The sequence below is a fragment of the Castor canadensis genome, chromosome 16, assembly GCF_047511655.1.
Source record: "Castor canadensis chromosome 16, mCasCan1.hap1v2, whole genome shotgun sequence".
In the NCBI taxonomy this organism is placed as follows: domain Eukaryota; kingdom Metazoa; phylum Chordata; class Mammalia; order Rodentia; family Castoridae; genus Castor; species Castor canadensis.
In genome coordinates, this window is record NC_133401.1 from 45,710,751 (window position 1) to 45,728,009 (window position 17,259).

General features: G+C 39.1%; 1 protein-coding gene across 6 annotated transcripts in view; it reads right to left on the reverse strand.

Moving 5' to 3' along the window:
* Nucleotides 1–17,259, reverse strand: part of Mcc (MCC regulator of WNT signaling pathway) — a 437,017-nt gene that overhangs the window by 263,339 nt on the left and 156,419 nt on the right. The window contains exon 3 of one of the 6 annotated variants that reach the window (XM_074058876.1): nucleotides 11,586–11,626. The exons of the other annotated variants lie outside the window; for them this stretch is intronic. Within the exon in view, the coding sequence (XP_073914977.1) occupies nucleotides 11,586–11,626 (41 nt within the window). The remainder of the gene's footprint in view (nucleotides 1–11,585; nucleotides 11,627–17,259) is intronic. 6 annotated transcript variants of the gene reach the window in all.

Sequence of the window (17,259 nt, forward strand, 5' to 3'; positions counted from 1 at the left end):
CTGCCTAGCTGGTGCTTTACCACTTGAGCCGCTCCAACAGTCCTACATGTTTTTTAAAAAAGCAACTAAAAAAAACCTTAAGAACTAAAAAGTTTCAAAAAGTAAGTAGATATATTGAAATGTTCAGGGGTGAGATGATATGGGGTCTGCGACTCGTCGTATCAGAAACACTAGAGGAGGCAGGGAAGAGAAGGGTTATAAATAAAACAGACTGGACATAAATGAATGAAAACTGGTAAACTGAGTGACCGTGCATGCGAGTCCACGTCCCCCTTGTCCACTGGTACATGCTTGAAAATCTTCACAGTAAACAAGTTAAGCAGAATAACTCTGCCTTCTGTGCAAAGAGCGAGTTAGAGTGCTGTTACGGTGGAACAGGACCCTGTTAAAGACCACTGCAAGCTGGGCACTGGTGGCTCACACCTGTAATCCTAGCCACTCGGGAGGCAGAGATTAGAAGGATCATGGTTCAAAGCCAGCCTGGGCAAATAGTTTGTGATGCCCTATCTCGAAAAAAACCTATCACAAAAAAAGGGGTTGGGGAGTGGTTCAAGGTGTAGACCCTGAGTTCAAACCCCAGTACCACACACACACACACACAAAGACCACTGCAGTGATACGGGGCAGAGAAAACTTGTTGCCTGAACATCAGTGCAATCAATGAAGATGGTGAGAAGTGAATGGATTAGAGATGCATTTTTTTTTTTTAGGTAAAATTTACCAGAACATGTTAAATGATTGGATGTAGACACTGAGACGGCTTTATACTCAATGACTTACTGCTGTGAAATAGTTGAAATGCTATAGATAACTTAGCTTATATTTAAAATCTATTTTATTTTTAAAATTTCTGAGAAAAGAAGTACCTAAAAATATTTCCAGACAAAAATCTAACTTTCTCCAAGTGAGAACCTAACTCAGCAAAGAAAGCCCTCTGGGCTCATAATTACATCCATGGGCTGCTTCTTACCAGCCTCAGCGGTCAAATAACCGAGGCCCATTTGCCATCAACTTCCCTCCAATTCTGACCTAAGACTTCAGCCTTCACGCCATGATCCTACCAAGCCACAAAAGCCACTTCCTTGTCCAAGGAACTATTTTGGAGCCCAAAGCTTAGTAACTGTGTCACTGTCAATATTTAGAGCAGCTTTCAAATTACTCAGTTGCTCTCCACATTTTTTTAAAACACAATATCAGATTCTCTATGGAAAGGAATAAAATAACTAGTGGAGATTAGGGATTTGGAAATCCAAGGAAGTTTATAAAGGAAAGATTTAAGTCCTCCCAGGAATACCGGCATATGGTCGATTTCCTGGAGAGGAAAACAAAAAGATATATTCCATAGATGAATAAAAATAAAGCTAGTAAAATTTGGAGAATGCGCTTAGACGAAACAATTTCCAAATGCTTGCCATTGTTATTTCTGGAGCTCTTTGAGCTAAAGCAACACTGTTAGAATATGTTATAGAAGTTGTTCAAAACAGGCTGAGACATAGTATAAGAAGGCCTCATCCACCTAGTGACAGAGCGGACAGATGACCTGTCATTGTACCAAGCTGAGGGGTAAAGAAGGATAGACTCAGGCAAAGGCTGGAGTGAGCCACCTTCCCAGCCATACAGAGGCAATGAGGAATGACCTCTTGCCTCACTCTGTAAGTCAGCTTGCCTCTCCAAGTCACCCGCACTTGTTTTGCAGAATTGTGCACAATTGTCACTGAGTTCAAACATTCCCTTCTAAGCAAGTGCTCTTAAATGGGTATCTCCTGCCATGATCCATACTTGTACTTTAGTTCTTTTTATTTTTAGCTAATGTTTTTTAATGACTACAAGACACTTTTAAGTCTTGCCATCACCATAAAATCAAGTCTAAAACTCAAGTTGGCACGTTCTACCAAAACCCAACTTTAACTGCAGGTTCCAAAGTTTCATAAATGGAGTCAAAGTTTCCAGTCTAACAACGGGATTATTTTCCGTTCTTCCCCTTCATCTTCTCTTCTGGTCTTTTAGCTCCTTTTTCTCTACTGACTCCTCCTCCTTTCCCTCCCCCACCTTGGTAGCACTGGGGTTTGAACTCAGGGCCTCATGTTTGCTCAGCAGAGTGCTCTTACTGCTTGAGCCACTCCACCAGCCCATTTTTTGTGATGGGATTTTTCAAAATAGGGTCTCGTGAACTATTTGCCTGGGCTGGCTTTGAACCTTGATCCTCCTGATCTCTGCCTCCTGAGTAGCAAGGATTATAGGCGTAAGGCACCCGTGTCCCCTTACATTTTGATAACTACAACTTAATAAGACTCAACTCAAGATCATTACACAAACTCTAGCCCAAGTATTTTGCTCCAAAATACAGCCTTGTATCATATTATCTTACAAGTTATATTTTTATAAGCTCCACAGAAATAGAATTGACATGTCATAATATTACCTGTTAACATATACAATTCAGTTGTTTTTAGTATATCCACAGAGTCACTGATATCTTATTTAGAACATTTTCATCACTCTCAAAACAATCCCATACTCACTAACAGTTATTCTTCATCTATTCTCCCAGCTCTGGAAATCTACTTTGTGTCTTCTTTGGACATTTCATATAAATAGAACAAAACCATATGTGGCTCTTTGTACCTGGCTTCTTTCCCTTAACATATTTTCAAGGCTCATACATATTGTAGCATATATTAATACTTCATTCATTTTTATTGTCAACTAATAAATATTCCATTGTATGGGCATACCACATTTTACTTATCCATTCATCAGTTGATGGACATTTGAGTTGTTCCCACTTTTTGGCTAGTATGAATGATGTTGTCATGCATGATAAAAGCGAGAGCACACAAGGGAGGGGTGAGGATAGGTAAGACACCTAAAAAACTAGCTAGCATTTGTTGCCCTTAACGCAAAGAAACTAAAGCAGATACCTTAAAGCAACTGAGGCCAATAGGAAAAGGGGAACAGGTACTAGAGAAAAGGTTAGATCAAAAAGAATTAACCTAGAAGGTAACACCCACGCACAGGAAATCAATGTGAGTCAATGCCCTGTATAGCTATCCTTATCTCAACCAGCAAAAACCCTTGTTCCTTCCTATTATTGCTTATACTCTCTCTACAACAAAATTAGAAATAAGGGCAAAACAGTTTCTGCTGGGTATTGGGCGGGGGAGAGGGAGGGGGTGGAGTGGGTGGTAAGGGAGGGGGTGGGGGCAGGGGGGAGAAATGAACCAAGCCTTGTATGCACATATGAATAATAAAAGAAAAAAAAATGTTGTCATGAACGTTTGTGAACAAATTTTTATGCAGACATATGTTTTCAACTTTGGAATTGCTTGTTAATAGAGTAACTCTATGTTTAACATTTTGAGAAATGAAATGGCCATAATATTTCAGATTCCCACCAGCAAAGTGAGTGCTTCAATTTCTCCACATCCGTGTCAACAGTCTTTTTTATTATAGCCATATAGCTTTGATTCTTATTATTCCAAAGGTTGATAATGTTGAAAAAATTTTCATGTGCTTATTGGTTATTTCTATATCTTCTCTGGAGAAATGACTGTTCAAATCTTTTGTTTTTTGTTTGTTTGTTTGTCTTGTGGTGCCAGGGATCAAACTCAGGGCCTTATGCTAGGCAAGCAATCTAACACTGAGTTATATCCCCAACTCAACATATTTTTTAATTGGGTTATCTTTTATCATTGAATTTTATGAGTTCCTTATATATTCTGGAGACTAGACCCTTATCAGCTATAAATTTGCAACTATCTTCTCCCATTCCTTGGGTTAGCCTTTCCCTTTCTTGATAGAGTCCTTTGAAGCATTAATATTTTAAATTTGGATGAAGTCCAATTTGCCTATTTTTCTTTTGTCCCTTATGCTTTTGTTGTCATATTGAGAAACTATCACCTAGTGTAAAGTCATGTTGATTTATTCCTTTCTTTTCTTCCAATGTTTTAGGGCTGTTTTGAAATTAGGAAGTATGAGTTCTCCAAATCTGTTCTTTTTCAAAGTTGCTTTGCCTATTCTGAGTCCCTTGCATTTCAGTGTGAGTTTTAGGGCCAGCTTGTCTGCATGCAAAGAAGCCAGCAAGGATTTTGATGGAGATACACTGGATGAGAAGATCAGTTGGGGAGATTGACATCGCAATATTAAGTGTTCTAATTCATGACCACGAACTGTCTTCCCATTAACCTAAGTCTTCTTTGATTTCTTTGCATGGTATTTTGTAGTTTTCAATGTATGAATTTTTGTATTTTTTTTGTTAAATTTATTTCTAAGGATTTTATTTACTTTTTTTTTGGTGGTACTGGCATTTGAACTCAGGACTTCACACTTGCAAAGGAGGTACTGTAACACTTGAGCCACTCTACCAGCCCTCTTCACTCTTTTTAATCTACTGTAACTGCAATTGTTTTCTTAATTTCATTTTCAGGATGTTCATTGCTAATATACAGAAATGTAATTGGTTTTTGTATATTGATCTTGGATTTTACCATCTTGCTAAACTTGTTTATTCTAGTTTTTGTGTGGATTTCTCGGGATTTTCTACATACAAGACAATGTCTTCTACAAATAGAGATATATTTCACTTCTTCCTTTCCAATCTAGGTGTCTTTTTTTTCTTTTCTTCTCTAGTTGCTCTGGCTAGCACCTCCAATACAATGTTGAATGAGAGTGAAAAGATTGGAAATGTTTTTCTTGTTGCTAATCTTTGGGGGCAAAACATTCGTTCTTTCACATTAAAAGTTATTTGTCTCATAGATGCTCTTTCTTCTCTCACTATATCAGTGGAAAGCATTTTCTAGCCAAGGTGGTTTTCTCACTATACTTACCACCGTCAAGCTCATTCCCACATTTTTTCCCTCTTGCTCCGTCTCCTGACTGGAGTACTGACACCATTTGCCTGTCTAAATCTTAACAGCTTCTTATCTCTTGTCCTGGCATTCATCTTCCTCTTCTCTGAAGTCCTTCAGAACTGCTGGTGTTGACAGTTCTAGTCAAGGATGGGCTGTGTGGTGCTCAGTTCAATAAGGTCAAGAGATAAGCAGAGATGGCATGGTTGTGGCAGTATTAGAAAATGGAAATGATTCTTACCCAGTGGGTGGGATGTCAGCCCCCAAACTAGAACTGCCCACCTCCTGCCCAGTCACTACCCAGCTGCCCTACCCCATCCCTAGAAACCCCCAGACCCTTCTGCTGTTTAACAACCATAGGATGTCATTTTGCTCAACTGAGGTCTTTAGAATCTTCTCTATGGCATGACTATGGCTAGTCCCTATGTCGAGTATTATGAATATTATCCCCAAAGAAAGGAAGTCATGTTTTTTAAGTGAAGACATAATCAGAGAATAGATTTCTTTAACAAAGATACCAAATTACATTTTCCAATCGAACTGTCATCATACTCACAGGATTTCCTAACAGCATTTGAATCAGCATCCTTCAACTCCATTACTACTCTCTGACTATAAAACTCATTCACTGCTCAATGTTCTAGACAATTCTTTCCTTCCCTCCCTTCCTTTTTCTTCTTTTCCCTCTTCCTTCCCTCCTTTTCTTCTTCATATTCTTTCTTTTTTCCTACTTTTCTTCCTTTCCTCCTTCCCTTCCCTTCCTTCCTTCCTTCTTTCCCTCTTACCTAACTGCTTACTTATGTTTCATATCCTCAGGGACCTTTCAGGATTTCATGTTCCAGAAGTAACTGCACTCAAAATATTTGTTTTGTTTTCCCAGTTTTGAGGAATACAGCTATTTGAAAACCTCATCAGTGTCCTCTTAGCCTTCTAGGAAGGCTTGCTGTTGCATGGAAGCCTACAATGGTTTGAAATGAGGTCCCCTCCAAAATTCATATTAAAACTTAATCCCCAATGCAACAGTATTAGGAAAGATAGTCTTTGGGAGTGCTCTGCCATCATACAAGGGATTAAGTCCTTATAATGTAGGCTTGAGGTTAAAGGATGCTTCTTGCTCTTCTGGTCTGCCACTTCTCCAGAGGAAGCAGCAGAGGGGTACAAGGTGCCAATCCTACTAGCACCTTGACTTTGGACTTCCCAGGCTCCAGAACTGTGAGAAATAAATTTCTGTCCTTTACAAATAACCCAGTCTGTAGTATTTTGTGATAGCAACACAAATGGACAAAGATAAAGCCTGCAGCCTTTGCCCAAACTTTTGAAAACTATTCTTACTTTTCACCTATACCCAATATTAAACTTTCACCCCTTCACTCATGCAACTTGTGTTTTATACTTTTCATTTGAAATTCTTTTTCAAACACATCCCACTTCTGGCACCAAGGATAGAAAGGGAAATGGATCAATGGAGAATAAAGCTAACCCCGAATTGAAAACAGCTGTTTTGGGGAGAATTAAGAATTCGAAAAAAAATGGATGACAATTATCTTCTTTAAGATATGAAGCTTCTTCAAAAGAGAACATTTCTCTAGACTCTCTTTTTTTTGAAGTGGGGGTGCGGGTGGCGCAACACTGTGGTTTTAACTCAGGTCCTTGTACTTGCTAGGCAGGCACTCTATCACTTTTTGCTTTAGTTATTTTTTTGGATAGGGTCTTCTGTTTTTCTTGGGGCCAGCCTTAGAGCACAATCCTCCTACCTTTGCATCCCATGTAGCTGGGGTTACAAACATGTATTGCTATGCCCTAGCTTGTTTGTTAAGACTGGGTCTCACTAACTTTTTTTGCCCAGGCTGGCTTCAAACTGTAATCCTCCTTAGGTTCTGAGACAAAAGCATCAAATTAATCCCATTTCATATATTCTGCCCTTCCTTTGTTTAAGAAATATTTATCACCCACTATGTGTCAAGCACCTTGTTAGGTACTAACAGTATAATGGCAGTTAAAAGAAGCATAGAATTGTCTTCGATTGAGCTCTGCACCACTGTGGTAGAAAGCAAAATGGCTCTTGTCTTCACCTCTCTCTATAAACATTTCATTTGCCAGTAACTCTGCAGTGACCTTCCACGTGGACTCTAGACTTGTCCATGTGACTTACTCTAGCCGACAGAGTGAGTCAAAAGTGATAGTGTGCCTGGTCCTCCAGGGGTCTTTCATGTGTCCTCCTGCATGTCTGCCCTTTAGTAAGAGTATGCTTGAGAGAGCCTTCTGCAGGGTGCTAGATGTATTACACACATGTCCCAGTCACTCAACCAAGCCCTGCCGAGATCATCCACCAGCCAGCCTACCCCCAAATCTGTGCATGGGTCCCACCCTTCCAACCCAGAACAGCAGCTGCCTGACCCCAGATAGATGAACAGTAAACACTTCTTGTTGACTGCCCCTGAGATTTTGTGCTGTTTTATTACATAGCCTTATTATGTCAACAAGTAACTGGTACATTGCTTAATGATAAAAAATAAACATTAAATCTCAACTGCAATATGTCTTCTGAAGTTCAGCAATATAGAGATATTAAAGTACATGAAAGACAGAGTTGACCTAGACTGGTGAGCAGGGAAGACAAGTAACACTTCTTTAAGGATGAGCTGTGTGTGGTTGAAGCATGGAGATGAAGATGATAATGAAGAAGAAGAAATAAAAGAGGCTGGAATGGTAAGTGGTGATTGGAACAAGGAGAAAACTGCATAGACCATGTGAAGGATTTCAGGCTTAATCCAAATAACTGTGATAACTACTAGGTGATTTTAAGGTGGAAAAAGTTCTTCATGCTCACCTTGCTCTGAAGTGTGTTGCCAATTTCTCATATATACACTTTGAAATTTGTCCATGAATTTCACAATGTCTAAAACAAGGATACTTATCCACTCATTTGTCCTTTAGCCAATGAACATTTATTGAGAGGTGCTGATTTGGAATGGCTTGGCACTCATAGGTACTGGAGAGAAACAAAGGTCAGACTCCTGCCTTCCTTCTGCTCATAGTCTAGTAGGGGAAGTTGACTCCGACTTTTTTACACAGAAAATCTGTATGAGGCCTTGCTGTTGACCAAGAGAGATATGAATAATGTGCTTTAAAAGTGAGGACAAGGAACACCTAATTCTGTGAAGGCTGAGTGGGCAGGGGTGAATTACAGCTCCTGTTCTGGCCTGAGAGTTGCTGTCATACCAGACACTGGTGGTTGAGAGGGAAGGTGGGTTGGGGACCCACCCACCCAGGAGAGGCAAATAAGAGGGAGAGAACCAGGTTATTTCCGATGTGGAAGGCCAACTCCTGGCCCAGAAGCCACAAGTAAGTACAGCATTCAGCTATTTTCTTAGATTCCTATTTTGGGGGTGTTCTTTGTGAATCATTTAGTAGAAGCCACAAAGTCTAAAACGATAGCTACAATTCTAGCATATATTCCAGATTTTCTTGAGGCTCCTGGGGAGAACTGAACATGAATCTGCCATATTCTAGGAAAAATGATGGAATAAAATTTAAAAATCATGGGCTTCATATTGCTTTTAATTGGTCTTTTATAATGGAAGAACAGGCAGATTAGAGCCCGAATTCAGTTACAAAATTGATGGACTGGGAGTGAAGGCTGGATGAGTGGAACCTTGAGTATTGGAGTTTCATGGGGCTTCCATTTCCCTGCACATCCTGAGTTATTCAAGATTAGGAATGGGCTGTCAGTGCTACTGTCAGCAGTCTCACATCTGAAGGAACTGTTCGGTCAACTCTGCACAGCATGCAACCAGACTTTCTGAGCATTGCTGAGCACACGTGGTGACATGGACCAAGACAGAGCTACAGTTGGCCCCTTGGTTCCCTGCCTCTGGTCCCTCTGGCTAACAGTGTTCACTGTGAGAAGTCAGTTCAAGGGTCAAGCAGAACTAATCTTAGTGCTTTTTTTTTCTTTTTTGGCAGTGCTGGGGTTTGAATTCAGGTGCTCTACTGCTTGAACCACTCTGCCAGCCCCTTTTATTGTGATGAGGTTTTCTGATAGGGTCTCACGAATTATTTGTTCTGCCTGCACTGTCTTTGAACCTCCTGATCTCTGCCTCATCTTCTAATAGTTAGGATGATAGGCGTGAGCTACCAATGGCTGGCCTGGTCCTAGTGCTCTTCTAAGAGTTTTGCTTGTTATCCTGGATTCTGGCCTTTTATTCTCATATTCTCCAGGTTTGTAGAGTTAATCTGCAAATGTGCTTTGTAATAAAATAATTATCAGCTCTATTCAGTATTCATATTGTATGCAAATAAAGTTTGTGATTCTTACTATTGATTGAGGTGTTTTCACGGTGATTAGAAAATGTTAAATACAAATTCCATATGTACCTCTGGTGCCCAGTTCCCTTTATCCCATCATCCATGCTAAGAAATCCCCAACTCCTGATGACATCCATGCCAGCATGCCTTCCTTCAACAGCACTTTCCCAAGGTACCGTTGCTTCCATTAATAGAGCTTACTCATGTACGGAATGCAGATTGTGGCTAAGAGGTACTCAACAAATATGGATATTAAGTTAAAACATATGAAATTGCTGCTTTTAATAGAACAAAACAGAAAATATTAACACGTTTAAATAGTTCAACTTAATACTAAGTTCTGCTGCTGATTATAGTAATCAAGAAAGTCAAGTTCAAATTGTTTTATAGAAGTCATCTCCATAGCATCCAAAATGGTCAAATGATCTTTATTCACCTTTTTCCTTAATGACAGCAGATCTGGATGATTGGCTCATGTCTTCTTATAAGGCACACAGAACACAGAAGAAGGAGGAGGAGGAGGAGGAGAAGGAGGAGAAGAAGGCCAGGGAGGAGGAGGAAGAGAAAAAGAAGAAATGTTTGTTGTATTAGTAGGAGAATTTACTTAACATTAATCACATTTACGTGAGTCAATGCCATGTATAGCTATCCTTATCTCAACCAGCAAAAACCCTTGTTCCTTCCTATTATTGCTTATACTCTCTCTACAACAAAATTAGAAATAAGGGCAAAATAGTTTCTGCTGGGTATTGGGGGGGGAGAGGGAGGGGGCGGAGTGGGTGGTAAGGGAGGGGGTGGGGGCAGGGGGGAGAAATGAACCAAGCCTTGTATGCACATATGAATAATAAAAGAAAAATGAAAAAAAAAAGAAAGATGAAAAAAAAATCACATTCACAATGGAAGGACTGTAAAGATAACATGATACTATTGCTTTAAAAAGCCTTTGCATTGCTAACAGAATTAAAATTCCAAAATAAATAATAAGAAAAAGGGGAAAATAAGTTTGCAAGCCTCATCTGCTAGCACAGCCAACTACCTATGTCTTGACAGAAATGAATTCTCACAAGGACTGAACACTCCTGCAGGTCATTTATATTTCTGTGATGATTCAATAAGTTCTAAGAATGAAAGAAACTACATTTCACATAGTCCATGTGAGCCCTGGCACAGCTAATCTAAACTCTCCGCTTTTAATTTATATCTGAAAAATGAATGAATGAGAAACTACAGGGATATAAAAACCAGGGTCACATCAACATAAGGCATAATTCTATCAGACCTGATGCCCGCTCTGAACAGATAAACTCTATTACATGTGCTGGCTTTGTATCAAAGAGAGGAAAGCAAACTGCTCTCCCCTGTCAGACATGCAAAACCTGTCAGGTGACACAGCATTCAGCACAACACACTGACTCGATACATGTGTATATGTGCAAGTATGTACGCGTTTCTAAAAACAAGTTTTCATTTTAATAACATTCCTTTTTAATTTAAGCTAAGCAAAATGGAAATAACACTGGAACAGATGCAAATGTATGGTGAAGATGTCTTCTTGGACTAAGCTATTTTAATGAAAGCAACACTCTATGTGGTCTTCCCGATTCCTCCTTACTATTCGAGCAACCGAATTAGATGCACTTTGCTGGCTGTTTATCAGAGCTCATAAAACTGGGGATGCACCCAAAGAAATAAAAGGTGAGGCTTTTTCTTAAAGCAGGATGCTAGCTTTCAAAACAAATATTCAGATTAAGTAAAAGAACTTGATTAAATCCACAATTCAAGATAATGCTGAGCTGAATGCTGGAACTCTGCTGCCTGACACACTTTAGCATATGAATTAAATTTTCTCTTAGCTAACCCACTTTAAAAAAAAAAAGCCAGCTATATTCAAACATCTTCCTTCAGGGGATTGGCCATATGTGGAATGAATACACTCTTGGGTCCACATGGAGCTTTGCTTGCAATTTCTGAGTTTGCTGGAAAAGTGAGTTTATTGCATAATATTAAAATGGACAGTGGTAGGTTTATTTGAGCATAAGACACACTAACTGGGTGTGTTTGTTTAATCAAATGTACTATCACTCAAATCTATAAAGGTGGACCAGCAGTTGTTTTCATGACTGATAACAGCAAAAAGGGGATGTTTATGGTCAGATGCTATAGAAAGCACTTTAAACAAGTAGGCAAATTCATATGATGATGATAGGGGCAGGGCTGTCATGTCATGATCCACGACATGGATCTTCCTAAGCACATTCATGACACTGTACCAAAATGTTTTCCATAAAACCTCCATTCCACAAATGGAACTTCCAAATGTGATGGTAGCATATGGCCACGTAAATTGTGAATGCGTTCCACATGTTGTGAACAATGCCAACGTGCTAATGAAGATGCGAACGGGGAAAGGTGTACCATTCAGTTGGCTACCTCAGAACGTCCAGATGGTCCAGAGATTCCACAGCCATCCTCTGAAGAGCACAAGGAGAAATACAATTAAAGAAAGAATTACAGCCTTCATACTTCAATCTTAGACTTGAGATTCCAGACAAGTTAACATATCATAAGATGCACAGGTGGACCTAGGTGCTTTGTGAATCACAGAAGGGAAAACGGAAGTAAATCAACCATGAAAGGTGGAGGGTGGATGGTTTCCAACTATTGGCTTGGCACTGTAGGAATCAGACATAGCTGAGTAAGTCAGAGTTTGTGAGCTTGGGAGGAGGAATTACCATGTGAATACACCTTTTTTTTCTTGTGGTGGGACTGGGGTTTGAACTCAAGGCTTTGTACTTGCAAAGCAGATTCTTTACCATTTGAGCCACACCTCCAGTCCATTTTGCTCCATTTTATTTGGAGGTGGAGGTCTCATGAACTGTTTTCCCAGGCTGGCCTTGAACTGTGATCTTCCTGATCTCAGCCTCTCAGGTACTTAGGATTACAGACGTGAGCCACCAGTGTCCTGCTGAGGATATCCATTTTTAAAAGCACCATACAAAGACGTGCATTCACCTATCACTGTTCACTCCCTTTTGAGATGAAGGCGACTGAAGCTCAGTGAGATGAACTCATCTCTCCAAAGTCACAAAGCCAGGAAGTGCCCGAAGAAAGGTGCAAATTCCAAGTCTGACTGACTTTACAGTCCTTTCTTTTTCTAACAAGTGCTCACCAAGACAGTCTTGTCTACATTACCACGTACAGTGTTACAATCAACTTTATTTTTCTCTAAATTGACAAATCTGTACTTCAAAATATTTGTTTAAAATGAAAACTTCACAATGCTATAATTAATGGGAAAGAACTATCAGTTGCTATAAGCAGAAAACAACTATAAAAATAAATTCTACTAAAATACTGTTGTCTAGCAAAGGCCTGATCCTGGGGCCTGTCTTTTCCTTTAACAGAAGGTTCTGAGCACTGGGGAAGTATTCGAGACCTTCCTGCACCCAAATGAGGATTTTTTTTTTCTTGATCTAAATAGAACTGAAAGAGGACTAAAAAGGGAATTCTATTCCTGTCCTGTAATACAGTCTTATTTGATATCACATGGCTGTGCCACCTGCCACCACTGTGCCTACCACCTGTGGCATGCTGAGAGAGAAGAGAGAAAGAGAGAGAGAGAGAGAGAGAGAGAGAGAGAGAGAGAGAGAAGGAAGATAGAAGAGGAATGATCAGATCTGATTTTTTTCAAATCAAAATTCTTCTTGAAGAAAACTAGATTCATGCCTATGTGTGACTCAATTAAATATTATATGTAACAAATCTGGGGCCAAATTCAAAATTAAGCATAGAGTTAAATTCTTTCAAGACACTGATGTTGGCTCTAGAAAGTACTGGATATTGTCTGCCAAGCTCCCTGACTAAACCTCTGGAGAACATCATCATATGTCACCAGTCTCCCATCCCCACCCCCGACCCCACCCCCATTACAAAACTGTGCCTTGCAGAAGGCAGCCTGGAAGTTCCTGTGCCTTGCCTACTCTTGGACAAGCCAGGCTAGAGGGGCCCCAGAGGCCCAAAAGTTGATTCTCAGCATAATTTCATCCTGGGCTTCTCCTTTACAGAAATAAAACTAACAGACTGACAGCATAGTCACAGAATACCATGGTTGTCATCACCCCAAACTAAAAGAAACCAACACCATGTGTCAAAAAGAATGGCCAGAACACACAAAAGACACATTACACATTAGCAACTTTTTTTTTCTTGAATTCTACATTTGCACATTTTATTTATCTCTGACGTGTTCCAAAATTTCATTTCATGGTGATAATGAATCTGCGGGAAATTAGCATCCCATCAGTCTTCACATGAGAGTGGTAGTGAAGATTTTCTAAGCTGTATATCATGGGGAAAACAACATTTTTCAGGTATCCAACTTTGTGACAGAGCCATCCTGCCCCAACAGTGTTCATCTTACACCTCAGAAAGACTGAAACTCCAAACTGGAAAAAGCCATGAAATTAGGGAATTATATTGTATTCTCTAAGGCCAATCACTAGCAGGGAATTTTCTCCTCTTATCCTAAAGCTTACATGTCTATGTTCTTTTTATTTATTTATTTATTCATTCATTCATATGTGCATACAATGTTTGGGTCATTTCTCCCCCCTCCCCCCACCCCCTCCCTTATCCCCCTCCCTCTCCCCCCAAACCCCTCCATAGCTGGCAGAAACTATTTTGCCCTTATCTCTAATTTTGTTGAAGAGCGAGTATAAGCAATAATAGGAAGAAACAAGGGTTTTTGCTGGTTGAGATAAGGATAGCTATACAGGGCATTGACTCACATTGATTTCCTGTGCATGTGTGTGTTAACTTCCAGGTTAATTTTTCTTCATCTAACCTTTTCTCTAGTTCCTGGTCCCCTTCTCCTATTGGCCTCAGTTGCTTTAAAGTATCTGCTTTACTTTGCGTTGAGGGCAACAAATGCTATCTAGTTTTTTAGGTGTCTTACCTATCCTCACCCCTTCCTTGTGTGCTCTCGCTTTTATCATGTGATCAAAGTCCAATCCCCTTGTTGTATTTGCCCTTGATCTAACTTCCGCATATGAGGGAGAACATACGATTTTTGGTCTTTTGGGACAGGCTAACCTCACTCAGAATGATGTTCTCTAATTCCATCCATTTACCAGCGAACGATAACATTTCATTCTTCTTCATGGCTGCATAAAATTCCATTGTGTATAAATACCACATTTTCTTAATCCATTCATCAATAGTGGGGCATCTTGGCTGTTTCCATAACTTGGCTATTATGAATAGTGCTGCAATAAACATGGGTGTGCAGGTGCCTCTGGAGTAACCTGTGTCACAGTCTTTTGGGTATATCCCCAAGAGTGGTATTGCTGGATCAAATGGTAGATCAATGTTTAGCTTTTTAAGTAGCCTCCAAATTTTTTTCCAGAGTGGTTGTACTAGTTTACATTCCCACCAACAGTGTAAGAGGGTTCCTTTTTCACTGCATCCTTGTCAACACCTGTTGTTAGTGGTGTTACTAATGATGGCTATTTTAACAGGGGTGAGGTGGAATCTTAGTGTGGTTTTATTTTGCATTTCCTTTATTGTTAGAGATGGTGAGCATTTTTTCATGTGCTTTTGGCCATTTGAATTTCTTTTGAGAAAGTTCTGTTTAGTTCACTTGCCCATTTCTTTATTGGTTCATTACTTTTGGGAGAATTTAGTTTTTTAAGTTCCCTATATATTCTGGTTATCAGTCCTTTGTCTGATGTGTAGCTGGCAAATATTTTCTCCCACTCTGTGGGTGTTCTCTTCAGTTTAGAGACCATTTCTTTTATTGAGCAGAAGCTTTTTAGTTTTATGAAGTCCCATCTATCTATGCTAACTCTTAGTTGCTGTGCTGCTGGGGTTCCATTGAGAAAGTTCTTACCTATACCTTCTAATTCCAGAGTATTTCCTACTCTTCCCTGTATCAACTTTAGAGTTGGGGTCTGATATTAAGATCATTGATCCATTTTGAGTTAATATTGGTATAGGGTGATATACATGGATCTAGTTTCAGTTTTTTGCAGACTGCTAACCAGTTTTCCCAGCAGCTTTTGTTGAAGAGGCTGTCTTTTCTCCATCGTATATTTTTAGCGCCTTTGTCAAAGACAAGTTGGTTATAGTTGTGTGGCTTCATATCTGGGTCCTCTATTCTGTTCCAATGGTTCTCATGTCTGTTTTTGTGCCAGTACCATGCTGTTTTTATTGTTATTGCTTTGTAATATTGTTTGAAGTCAGGTATCGTGATACCTCCAGCATTGTTTTTTTGACTGAGTATTGCCTTGGCTATTTGTGGCCTCTTGTGTTTCCATATAAATTTCATGGTAGATTTTTCAATCTCTTTAATGAATGTCATTGGAATTTTGATGGGAATTGCATTAAACTTGTAGATTACTTTTGTGAGTATAGACATTTTTACTATGTTGATTCTACCAATCCATGAACATGGGAGATCTCTCCACTTTCTATAGTCTTCCTGAATTTCTTTCTTCAGAAGTTTATAGTTTTCCTTGTAGAGGTCATTCACATCCTTTGTTAGGTTTACTCCTTAGTACTTGATTTTTTTTGAGGCTATTGTAAGTGGAATTGTTTTCATATATTCTTTCTCAGTTTGTTCATTATTAGTGTATAGAAATGCTAATGATTTTTCTATGTTGATTTTATATCCTGCTACCTTGCTGTAGCTATTGATGGTGTCTAGGAGCTTTTGAGTAGAGTTTTTTGGGTCTTTAAGGTATAGGATCATGTCATCTGCAGATAGGGATATTTTGACAGTTTCTTTACCTATTTGTATTCCTTTTATTCCTTCTTCTTGCCTAATTGCTCTGGCTAGGAATTCCAGTACTATGTTGAATAGGAGTGGAGATAGTGGGCATCCTTGTCTGGTTCCTGATTTTGGAGGGAATGGTTTTGGTTTTTCTCTGTTAAGTATAATGCTGGCTGTAGGTTTGTCATATATAGCTTTTATAATGTTGAGGTACTTTCCTTCTATTCCTAGTTTTCTTAGAGCTTTTATCATGAAATAGTGTTGGATCTTATTAAAGGCTTTTTCTGCATCTATTGAGATGATCAAGTGGTTTTTGTCTTTGCTTCTGTTAATGTGGTTTATTATGTTTATTGATTTTCGTATGTTGAACCACCCCTGCATTCCTGGGATGAAGCCTACTTGGTTGTGGTGAATAATCTTTTTGATGTGTTGTTGAATTCGGTTTGCCATTATTTTATTGAGGATTTTTGCATCAATGTTCCTTAAGGAGATTGGCCTATAGTTCTCCTTTTCAGAGGTGTCTTTGGCTGGTTTTGGGATAAGTGTACTACTGGCTTCATAAAATGTGTTAGGCAGTTTTCCTTCCCTTTCTATTTTGTGGAACAGTTTAAGGAGGATTGGTATCAGTTCTTCTTTAAAGGACTGATAGAATTCAGCAGAGAATGCATAAGGTCCTGGGCTTTTCTTTTTTGGGAGACTCTTGATTGCTGCCTCAATTTCATTTTGTGTTATAGATCTATTCAGGTGATTAATGTCCTCTTGGTTCAGTTTTGGATGATCATATGTATCTAGAAATTTGTCCATTTCTTTAAGATTTTCAAATTTATTTAAATATAGATTCTTGAAGTAGTCTCTGATGATTTCCTGGACTTCCATGGTGTTTGTTGTTATCTCCCCATTTGCATTCCTGATTCTACTAATTTGGGTTTTTTCTCTCCTTATTTTAGTCAAGTTTGCCAGGGGTCTGTCAATCTTGTTTATTTTTTCAAGGAACCAACTTTTTCTTTCATTGAATCATTGTGTGGTTTTTTTGGTTTCTATTTCATTGATTTCAGCTCTTATTTTTATTATTTCTCTCCTTTTATTTGTTTTGGGATTTGCTTGTTCTTGTTTTTCTAGTTGTTTGAGATGTATCATTAGGTCATTGATTCAGGATCTTTCAGTCTTTTTAATATATGCACTCATGGCTATAAACTTTCCTCTCAGGACTGCCTTTGCTGTGTCCCATAGGTTCTGGTAGGTTGTGTTTTCATTTTCATTGACTTCCAGGAACTTTTTAATTTCTTCTTTTATTTCATCAATGACCCATTGTTCATTAAGTAATGAGTTATTCAG